We start from the raw sequence: 11,677 nt of genomic DNA on the forward strand, positions 1-11,677 counted from the left end.
CTGCCCGCCCCTTTGATAGCATGTAAGCTAATGGTTGTTTGTTGTTGTTTTGTCATTTCTTCTTTAAAATTGTCGGACGTCAAAACAAAATGGAGACAAAGGGACCTTCGCTTTATGAAGTACGTACTTGTCATTCACCGTCAACCAGTCGCCGTGTCAACGATTAGCTTGTTCGCTAAAAATAGATAAATATCCTGTGACAGTTAGCCTGGGTTAGCTAGCAGTCTACTAGATATGAAGCAGCAAAATATACGACTGTATTTATGTCGTGAGGCAGTTTGAAACAATTATCCATTTTTAGAAATGTTTCTAGATTAGCAAAACATTAGCTCTGAACAGGTCGTACACGAAGTAAAACCTTCCCTTGTGGTCAGTCGTCTCGTGATTTCTGTGTTCCCTGTTTTCAGGTTGTTGTGGTGCAGGCTGTTGATAAATCATAGCAAACATGCTTGTATTAGTTTTTATTTCTTTCTGTTACCAACACATAGTTAGCAATGAATAGTCACATAGTCTTGCTGTTATGTAATAAGTTGTATTATTTATTTTACCTTATTTACTTTCAGTTTCATTATTTTCTTACTCCTACCTATGAATTGAGTAATGGTGGTCCGTGTCAATTCTTTTCAAATATTTAATGGAAGTGAGCCATCAATTATTGCTGGAAGATGAATAGTTAATTGTGTGATGTCAAAATGTATTATCAACATATATGGTTTGGTCTTTGATAAGCACTGCTGTAATACTGCAGACCAGATATAAGATCAGATAAACTTAAATGATCCTCTTGGAAAGTTGGTATGACAGCAACATAAGAAAGTAGGTAAGAATATAGTCAAAATGAAAAATAAGATGAGATAAGATAATCCTTTATTGATCCCAAGAGGGGAAATTCAAGTGTTGCAGCAGCACAAAGCCAAGTAGCAAGTAGAAAAAGTAAGCGCAAATAAAAATTGAAGTAGGATAGATATGATAAATATACATAAAATGAAATAGGAGGCAGCTACAATTGCATTGGTGGTTTTTTATTTATCTCAAACAATGGTGGTCAAAGTGACAAATTAGATACTGAATATTTGAAATACGCAGTATATTTATTTATACAAATACACAATATAATATGTGATAGTAATATAGATCTAATGTCTAAGAGTTTTATATCTTTGCCATATTTTTCCAGTTAAATCAACTATTCTGTATTTCAATAGGGGCCTAGTGTTCAACTTATTACCACTGTGTTCCTTTCAGCAGGCAGGCCCCTCAGTAGACATGTCCCGTAGCCTGGATGAAGACTCTTTGGTGGACGGACCTCTGATCTCTGTAGACGCCCTCCACTCCGCCATCAGGAGAGAGTTTCAGACTGTACCCACACCCTGCCATGCCGGCCTGCTGTCTCTGCTGCATGTATGATATGCACACATACACACACACACACACACACATTGGGTTTATATATATCAGCAGTAATGACAGTCATAGTACGTGCTCATCTGATCTAAAGTCTCCTTCATGTTGTACGTCTGTCTCACTCTCTGTGCTCTCTTTTGTTTTTCAGGTTGTCTACGTGGTGTTGTCGATGTGTGTAGCGGTGCTGTGTGTGTTGAAATTTGGCCAAGAGGAGGTGTGCATGAGTATTCTGGGTAATGTCCGAGGCGACAGCGTCATTTTGTTCGGGAAGGTGTGTTTATGGGTGCTCGTGCTGCTGTTCACCGGGTGTGCTCAGCACCACCACAACCGGGCCAGGAGCAGAGGATACCTGCGATTCTACAGGCAGATGCAAGGACTGAAGCACCTGCCGCTCACCGTACACTCTGCAGGTACAGCTGAACACATGTTGTTGGTGGAGTAAGGGTGTCACGAGTTTGATTCTAAGTGGAAAACCGATCGAAATGAGCTTTCAGTTCGATCAAAATCAGAAGCAGGATCAGTTATTCTCCCTTTTTTTCTCCCCACCCCTGCCTACATGTCTGAATTTTTATTTTTATTTTAAAAACACGGTTAGATTACCGTTACCCTGCATCTGCACCTTCAAACACTGTGGGCAAAGATGATCAACTCGGACAGCGTCGGAGATGTTGAGTTTATTTTCTTTTTCAGAGATCTTTTATTGAATTGTTTAGGAAGAGGGGTTACTCTGGACATATTTAAGAAACCTCTGGAATCTGTATTTTTGGTGAATATTATTTTAACTTGACTAACCCAAACCTGCAAAAAGCCAGCAAGATAAAGTCAAGTTGTTGTAAAATACCCCTGTCAGGGTCAGTTGTCATGGCATAAAACTGTTGATCTTTACAAATCAAGACGCGATAGTCTTAACAACGGCATAACTGTTAGTGAGTGCTGAAAAAATGTTAAATTGAATCGAATCGTGAAATTAAAATCAAAAGTCAACTCTGGTTTTGGAGAATCGTGACACCCTTACAGTAAACTATAAATCCATTTACTGCACTTGTAGAGGTCAGTGTTCTCCACCAGATGGCAGTAGTACTGAAGGAAGAATGTGTGTTTTGTATGTTTGTGTGCAGGAAATGTTCTGCTGCTGGTTGTTCTGGCTGCACAGTTATCAGTGAAGGTGCACACCTACTTGCTGCTCAGCATCCTCGGGTTGGAGCTCTTGGTGGCGGTGCCATGTCTGATCTATTACACAGGTAAACTGATCTCAGTTATGATATTTTAACATTGAGTATGGCTGGAATTTTTTTTTTTTTAAAGAACCTTACCCAAGAGCTAAAAGAAGTCGACAGTAAAACAAATAGATACCTAAAAAACTCAAAAGACAATCAGCAGGAATGACTGAAACCAATGTGGTTACCCTCTGAGTAACAGCGTCACTTGTTTTACTTTCAGTTCAACTCATTAAATTTAATTGTCCTCAAACTGTGCAGTGGTGAGAATGTAACAGTGCAAGGTATCAGTCTAAAAACACGGAAGAACATCACAGTAATACTGTGCAGTAACTCAGCAGCAGCATGAATTTAGAGAGGGCCCATTTTTAACAACTTCATCAAGGGACACAACAGCTAACTAAGACTCGAGAAGTCTATAAATCATGGCATCAAAACAACATGAAACAATCTTCCTCCATTTTCCTCTTTGTGAATTTCATTACTTCTGTCATATTACCAGCCTTCCGTCACTTGAGGTGAACTTTTCTCCAATCCGATCACATTTGATAGTTTATAAGCTGAGTGTTCTTTCATTCTGGTGTTATAAGAGCAACGTAGCATCATTCATGCTACACCCGCGGTGGTTATATCAGTGGTGGCATATTAAGGGAGACACACCCTTGTAGATTACATTACACACACACACACACACACACACTACCCCCACGCTCTATCTGAGCACATTCGCATCACAATACCTGCCCTGCCCTTTTCAGACCCGACAGCATGACAATCGACCATTCAACCCTCTGTCCTCTCTCTCTCTCTCTCTCTCTCTCTCTCTCTCTCTCTCTCTCTCTCTGCTAGTCTGCTGATGTTTTTGCATCTGTTACAAAAATATGCAAACTTTGTCGGAGGTTACCCATACTTGTGTGTACATCTATCCATCTATCGTCTTTGTTTATGTACCTTTGACCTCAGTAACTAATTGTTTAAATGTAAAATGAACTTCCTCGCCTGCTGACATTAGCATTTAGCTCAAAGCACAGCCTCACAGTGCTACTGGCATGGCTGTAGATGAGGGCAACCAGTGATTACTTTCACTGTCAATTCATCTGTTATTTTCTTGATCAGTTGTTTGGTCTATAGAATGTCAGAAAATGGTAAAAAACATGTATCAATGTAATGTAATGTAACATACCAAAAGTAAGTCATATTTGACTTATTTTTAGACTGTATATTATTGTTTAGTTTTAAATGCAAGTTAAACTCTGATGACATTTAGCTTTTATTTGGTGTAGTTTATAATTTTGTTAAATAGGACTGAAGCAAAATGGCTCTGATGTCAGAAGTATTTTAAATGATATCCAGCCCAACACAAGTATATAAGTATTTCAGAAATCAGTCAGTGGTAAATCTGCTTTAGTATATATGTTTTTTGATCAAGACAAATCTGTTATTTGTTCTGTTATCTGTCATTGTTACCATATTCCCCAGATTGTAAGGTGAGGTCCAATACACTGGCCTTGCTCTCAGTATCTAAAGGAAAACTGCTATTAAAGATGTTGTATCAGAGGATATTGATATTGAATCATCAGTAATGAAAGGAAATCCATATTAAAGGTGTGTTTGGCAGCTGAGGGGCATAGATTGAGGCTCCAGATACCAGAGAGGCAAGCAGAGAAGATAAGAGGCATTAGGATTTAGCCTAGCCAAAGGGTAACCCTCGGCCCACTCCACCCAAACACAGGGAGACACACACACTCACACACATTGTCCCTGTGTTTACAGTGAGGGTGATCCAGTGTGTGACGGGGGTATCTGTGTTCGCCCGCCGCATTCCGGCTCAGATCAGTGCAGTCAGCCATGACACAAACTGAAGCGACGCCTCGCAGCGCAAACCTTTTAAAGCACAAACACAAGCGCGCGCGCACACACACACTCACACTCCGACTGATGCAGAGTCAAGGTGACATCAGGGAGCGTATGAACAGGAAAGAAAATTCAGAGGAGACAGAGAAGAAGCAGAGATATAATGCCTGCAGCTATGAAGTCCATACAGGAAGGCCTCGTTCAACTTCTCTTTGAAGTGCATGCTCATTGTAAGTGTGTGTGTGTGCCCGTGTGTGTGTGTGTGTGTGTGTGTGTGTGTGTGTGTGTATGTGTGTGTGTGTGTGTGTGTGTCTTTGAGGTTTGCTGTATGTTTCTGCTGCTCTCATTTTAACATGAATACACTCTCCTCTATAGACCTACATGCACTTCAAAGCCATGTCTTGGCCTTCAAAGGCTTAACTTATAATACATCTCTCTCCTCGGCCTACAGGGGCACAGGGTTAACACACACACACACACTCACACACACACACAGACACACACACAGTATACCCCTATCACACACAAACCCCATGTATTATATGACGTTCATGTCTGTTCCAGGACTGTAGATCCTCACAAAGTGTTCAATGTGTCCACAGTAAATATCACTGACATTATCAGAGCATTATCTCAGTGTTGATATAATAAGTATACAAAGTCGTATTAAAAAAGTTCAGTGTTCATCTCAACATCAGGGTTTGTACAAAGTCTTGAAAGTTTGGAAAAAGCTTAAAGGTAACAGTTGAATTTGAATGTAGTTCTTGAAAAATTGTAGATTTTTCAACATAGTCTGGTGTTTTTTCAGCTGCAGCATCACTCATGTAAATCAAAGATGCTTTGCTCTTTGAAATAAAACAGTCCTGTTGATAAATTCGTCTAAATTAGCAAGCATTAAATATAATCCGGATTATACATTGATTGCTGTGGATATAAAATAATTCTGTCAACTTTACCTTTATTTTTTGCAATTGCATATATAATAACAATTTAGATGTGATTATAAAAGGCTCACAGAGTTGATATATGCTTAGGTAAATGTCACTCTCTTACACCTACTTAGAGATGGATACTGTCATTGTTATCTCAGTTTCAACCTTTTTTAAATATGTGATGCTATAGAGGGATGATAAATGCTTGACTTCATCCATATCTCCCTACCAGACCTTGTATATATCTGACCAGGGATACTTGAGATGGTTCACCATCATTACTGTCATTATAATATCACTTTGTCAGCACAGTCTTTAAACGCCTGCTCTATAAGGACTGATAAAGTTAGTTCAGTAATTCTATAGTAAGCCCAGCCTATGTTAATCCTGTTATAGTTATTACACAAACCTTGTGTTGAGCAGTGTAAAACCTGTGGCAGGATCAGGGGCAGGCAGACCTACCATATATGTTACGTAAACATAAACAAAGATGTGTTTTTTTTAGCCTACATGCAGTAGAACTGTGACACAGTTTCATAAGCAGGGTTTATTTTTCACTCGGCTTGCATAGTCCTGTGATGCAACTAACGTGTGTTCACACTCCTCCGTCTCGTGTTACTTTATTCAGTCTCCGCGGTTGCTGGGATCCATTTCCCTCCAGTTTCTTTGATTTTGATCCGTTGTGTGCTCTATATGTGGCACCATTAGCTGTTAGCACCTCTGCAGCTTGACTGTTATCACCTGGAAATGTGCACTTCTTAATGGGTGATTGAAGCTCCTCAGATCTGAGCAGACCCGGTCTGAGCACTGTCTGTCCAGTCGTGTGAGAGTCTCTAACATGGACGTGTGAAATGTGTCACTTCTGCTCCATCCATCCATCCATCCATCCTGGTGTCTCTATCATTTTTTGCCCCCTGCTGTAATGCACTGAACTCCACAGACTTGAAGGACTTCCTGAACATCCAGATTCATCCTGATCCTTTTCTGTATGAGCTAATTCAGGGTCTTTATGGGTTCGCTAATACAAATAGAACCAACACTTGGGTTAACGTTAACCTATATTTTAACTGGTTGTTTTGGTGCAATTACAGTTGAAATCAAGGTAAATAAAACCTGATTAACAGATGTAAAATACTAAACATGACAGTAACTAACACACACTGCAAACCAAATTTGGACTACAATAAACCTTTCTTATTTCTTTCATTTTTTTCAGGATTCAGGTTTGCAATGCATCTTTGTAAAACAGAGTTTAGCAAGTTTAAGAAACTAACAACAAACTGGTATGTAAGGTATTTGCCACAGCACATTTTATAATGAAAACCTTTTACCTAATAAAATAAGATAAATAAGCCATGGGATGGGATGCACGTTATTGGTTTCGATATCGATTTCCAATATACCGATATTTTCAGACTCATTCAAAGACTCGACTTGATTTTTGTTTCATTTTAAAAACCTTTATCGTCTGATATCACAGTGCATCTCTACTGTGAATCTGAATGCCTTTATTGAAGTATTAGGTTAACCTGATTATTCTGTTATGTCTGTAAATACAAACATATTTCAAATATCTTTTTTTCTTATACTGAATATATTTTGGAAAAACGTGGAAGATATTTGACCCTGATGGTATTTAGTTAAATATTTGACAGCAGTTTGTTTTCACCAAACACAGTCACATCATCACTTTCTGTCCTTTTACTGCCTTCTGTTCTTCTCTCCACCTCTTCTTTTCTTTGCCTTTCTGGAATGTCTCTTTCTCTGTCTCACATACCTGCTTACTATTCCTGTATTTACACACACACACACACACACACACACACACACACACACACACACACACACACACACACACACACACACACACACACTCACACATAGATTTAGGGCCTCATTATGCAGGAATGTGCAGCATTTCTTGAGATTGTGTGTGAGTGTGGATGCTGAGATGCTGCACTGAAGCAAAGTAAAGATAGCGCTCTTTAGAACCTCCCTGACAATTTCCTCTGGCTAATGACACTCAAGTCTTATCAATACTCAACCAGCTCCTCCCTCTGTCCTTCCTCACTGCTGCTGCTAAACCACACACACACACCCCGGCCTTATCTTAATTCAGCATCAACATCTCCCATATTTCTGTCTTTACTCCTCTTCCAGCTATTGCATGCTCCACACCCAGTCTCCACCTCACTGCTAATCCCACCTCTTGTGTAAAGGTGTATGTTTAGGGTGTGAGAATTGGAGGTTTGAGTGCAGGATATGGCAGCCCATAAGGACTAAGTGCAGGATATAACAGCCTGTGTGTGTTTAGGAGAGGGAGAGGGATGGAAAACAGTAAAAAAAACAAATGTGTGCCGTTTCTCACCTGAGTGATTCATGTCAGTAGGACAGCTCTCACTGCCCGATCATGTCTGTGTGTCTTTTTGTGCAACTGTGAAGATAAAACGCTGGTTTGATGAAAAAAGTAAGTGAGGATTTTTGTGTGTGTGTTTTCAGTCAAGGTGATGCAGTTCAACAGAGAGCGAGCTGCACCAGATGTGAGCCAGGAAGAGCACTCGCACAACTTCAGTATCACCAGCCTGCCGACTGAGACCGGCTTCAGGTGCACACAGTTTACTCAGTCACACACGCAGAAGACATGAACCATGTGACTTCAAAGTGGGGGAAATTTTACCTGTTGCTCTCATGGGCAAATTAGCCTCCGAGCTGCCTTCTGTACGGCAATTTAAATTTAATTCACGCCACGTTTAATCTCCGCGGACTTCCTTCCACACTCTCTTGACAAGTCGTCTGATGACTCCCTGGAAGTTTTAGCCACAGGCAACCAAATCAAACGCACCGTTAAGTGGAGTAAAATTACAGATTTCTCTGAGAACATTGTTAGAAACCTTTGACCTTCTTCACAAAGGGGGAAAAGACTTTGCATCACAGCGATCCTTAGACGTTCTCCTTCCTTCATACATTTTCAGCTTTGACCAAAACTGCTTACGATATATAAATATCTAGAATAAAATGTATACATAAAAACATGTGAATAACGAAGAATTGGTCCAAACTTGTATGTTGCAGCCTACAAGAAAAGTGACACCACTTTGCTTCCTTTATATAATTATTTTCCTCGCTACATTCTTCAGCTGCACCATCACTCCTTTTCATGCACCACAAGCCAAATATTGCACAAACATTGCACTCCCTAACTCCCATTGCCGTTAGGGAGTATACACAGTTTGTAATGAAAAGTCGAAAAGGGAGTTTGAATGCAATAAAACCATCACTTAATCTTTGAGGGCCAAACCAAAGTCAGTTTTTTTTCCAACGTCTCCAACCTGTCTTTAGCCACAAGCCCATTTTTTTCCCCCCACCGAATTTGTATATATTTGTCTAAAGTATAAATTTCAAGCACTTTCAAGGTACCTAAACCAAATATTTCCAGACTCTTCAAGGCTTTTACCATCACATCTCAAATGCTATAAATGCAATTGCTAAAAATAAAGTTTACAGAAATCCTTTATACCAACAACAATCAATGTATATTGTCACTTCTTTTTTTAACCAGCTGTTCATATTAATCTTTATTGTATGTTTTTGATCATCATTGTTTAATGCTCGCTGACGCCGTGTTAGTTTTCTTTTTAGTAAAAGATTTTTTGATTACAAGAGTGACTGTGTAGATGAAACAACAGATTATGTTGAAAATCCTTAGAACCTTAGAAAGTTAAAATTAAAGCAATTTCCGAACTTTCAAGGCTTTTTACGACCCCTAAAAAAGGGCTTAATGATTCCCTAAAACAGGTGGGAACTTTTTATTACCAGCCTTATCCATAAACAGACAAATGAATTCAGTGATGTTACATATGTGCTGTTATTTTCTGCCACAGAGAGGGCTCCAGTCTGGAGGAGGTGGTGGAGAAGCAGGCCGACCTGATAGAGTACCTGAAGCAGCACAACACCTTACTGAGCAAGAGGCTGCTCAACCTCACCGCCCAGCACTGACTACAGCCCGGCCTCCTCATCCTCCCTGTGAACCTGCAGCCACACACTGGGAACCTGAGCCCGATCATTTTATCAATCCGCTCTCTTAACACAAAGGAGACAGGGGATCCGTGGGTTTGAAAGAGAGGACTGGAGCGAGAAGAAACACTGGATAAAAAAGACTAAAAGTAAGGAAATCCCTGTGCGCACAAACTTAAGACGGGAGGTTTCATCCTCACCTGAGATGGACAGATAACGCAGGAGGAGGTGAGCTGTAAGTGGAGGACAGTTAAGTGGGAGGAGGAGGAGGAGAGGAGTCATGGGTCACAGATCAGAGGTGAGGGGTTTTTATCACTGTTTTATGACCTCAGTGACCTGTGTGTGCTGCCGCTTGTGTTACTGTGAGACAAACAGAAGAGGCACAACTGTTTTATTTAGAGATCATCTGCACTGAAAGAGAAGGAGATACAGGAGGGAGGGGTTATCACTTATCAGGGTCAAACAACAGAAAGAGATTGAGTAACGCTGTAAACGTCTGTAAATGCTATTTTATGTCTGAATGTGTGTGTAAATGCTTTATCTGGTAGCAGTTTTTTTCTATTTGTTCAACCATTGTGAGTTTGTGTACAGTGTTTGTGATCTGATTGGAATAAATCTTAAAATTCTCATGTTTTTGTTTATTTATGTTTAACCCTTTTCAGCAACTGCAGTTTTGTGTTTAACCAAGTTGTGTTTGCACCGTGGAGCTAAAACAAAGATCTCTAACAATAGGAACACTGCAGTGTCAACATTAGCCGGTGTGAACGTCTTTTCCCGCCTAGCCTTTTCTGTGTTAAATTTCAACAGTCACGGGAATCTACGTCAACGAAATATGGAGGTCGTCATTTGAGCCCTCGCTGTTTGCTCCCCGTTGTGATCCCTTTATGCTCTGGCGTCCGTAACTCCACAGGGGAGCGCCGCATTTACGACTCCTTTCCCACGTGGCTTCTCCTGGGAGCCCGGAGTTATCTGGAGGACTGCAGGTAGCAGGAGTCATGTTTGATCATTGGGTTTAAGGTTAAAGATTTATTTGTTTAATTTTTACCTACTAAAAGTATCCAAATGTCAATGAAGTCTTGATTAAAACCTAGATTTAAAGGATAAGGTCAACCAAAAATGAAAAATTCAGTCATTATCTCCTCACCTTCATGCTGATGGAAAGTAGAGTGAAGTTTCATATTCCACAAAACATCTCTGGAGCTTCACACAGCAAAAGAGCATTGTAGCATCCTCCTCAACCACTGAAGTAGATGGGGATTTGTTTTAAAACGTAAACAAAACAACAAAATGTCTCGATAGATCGCGGTCGGCAATAATCAAAGTCTCCGGAAGCCCTGAAATTGATTTAAATAGATGTTATTCAAACCCTCATCATGCGTTTCAGGTGGGGCGTGTGCTAACGCTTTTAGCTTAGCAGCTACATGGAAGATTTTGGCTTCAACAAGGGTGTAAATAAGGTCTTTTCAAATCATGGTGGGTTCTCTTGACTTGCATTACGTTAAAGCCATTTTATGATTTTTTTCCTGTTGTTTTTTGACATTTTACAACAAGTCGTCCTCATCTACTTCAGTTGTTTACGAGAATGTGGCAACTTGGTTTTGCTGTAGAGCTCAAGAAATGTGTTGTGGACTACAAATAATGACTAATGACTGAATTTTGTTTACTGGGTGAACTTAACCTTTAACTTTTAACCATAACCACAACTATCCTCACAGTTTCCACTTCTTTTGGAAACCTATAGTTGATTGTTATTTTAACACACACACAAACTCGAGAAGTAAACACAATACATTTAGTAAATTTTTTTTATTAAAAAGTTTTCAATAAACATTTCAAGTGCATACATGCATTATAAACACTTTGTAGGAATAATATGTGGATGCTGTTCATCGTAGCTGCAGTCGCTAAGATGTTTCCAGCTCTTTGGTCCGTAGCTTTTGGTGTCGAACACGCATGATGACACATTTTGTTGCTCCCTTTCCCCTTGTTCTTTTTTCAGTAATGGCTTTTGTGGATGAACAAGGAAGGTGCATCCAACTCAGATCTGTAGCCACCAGCACGCCATAACATCTCACGGTTTATATTTGGTTTGGAATGAAGAGTCAGTCGTGCACAAGCTCAAGTTGAGCTCGATTTCGAACATAGTTTCTTGAGGCTCTTTGGATGGCATTTTCATGGTGGCCCGAAGAGTTTTTCCACTTCAGTCTTATAACTGGGAGCCATCCTTGATGTTTGAGCCACAAGTTGCTTCATATT

General features: G+C 40.0%; 1 protein-coding gene across 2 annotated transcripts; it reads left to right on the forward strand.

Moving 5' to 3' along the window:
- The first annotated feature begins 10 nt into the window (after positions 1-10).
- Positions 11-10,050, forward strand: tmem192 (transmembrane protein 192). 2 transcript variants are annotated; one of them, XM_073464250.1, is made up of 6 exons: positions 11-119; positions 1,246-1,401; positions 1,553-1,814; positions 2,523-2,645; positions 7,907-8,012; positions 9,289-10,050. In XM_073464250.1, the coding sequence occupies exons 1-6, from the start codon at positions 90-92 to the stop codon at positions 9,401-9,403; spliced, it is 792 nt and encodes a 263-aa protein (XP_073320351.1). In that variant the 5' UTR covers positions 11-89; the 3' UTR covers positions 9,404-10,050. The 2 variants fall into 2 exon arrangements, with proteins under 2 accessions (XP_073320351.1, XP_073320359.1); XM_073464258.1 differs by having other exon boundaries at positions 1,249-1,401.
- Positions 10,051-11,677: the final 1,627 nt, after the last annotated feature.

The sequence above is a fragment of the Pagrus major genome, chromosome 1 (genome assembly GCF_040436345.1).
Source record: "Pagrus major chromosome 1, Pma_NU_1.0".
NCBI lineage: Eukaryota > Metazoa > Chordata > Actinopteri > Spariformes > Sparidae > Pagrus > Pagrus major.

What these genes read in the sequence shown, in the direction of transcription:
- tmem192 (XM_073464250.1), top strand. Translation starts at nt 90, where the DNA reads ATGGAGACAAAGGGACCTTCGCTTTATGAA. An exon ending in AGGGACCTTCGCTTTATGAA is followed by an intron (nt 120 to 1,245) that starts GTACGTACTTGT and finishes TGTTCCTTTCAG; the next exon opens with CAGGCAGGCCCCTCAGTAGA. An exon ending in GCCTGCTGTCTCTGCTGCAT is followed by an intron (nt 1,402 to 1,552) that starts GTATGATATGCA and finishes TTTGTTTTTCAG; the next exon opens with GTTGTCTACGTGGTGTTGTC.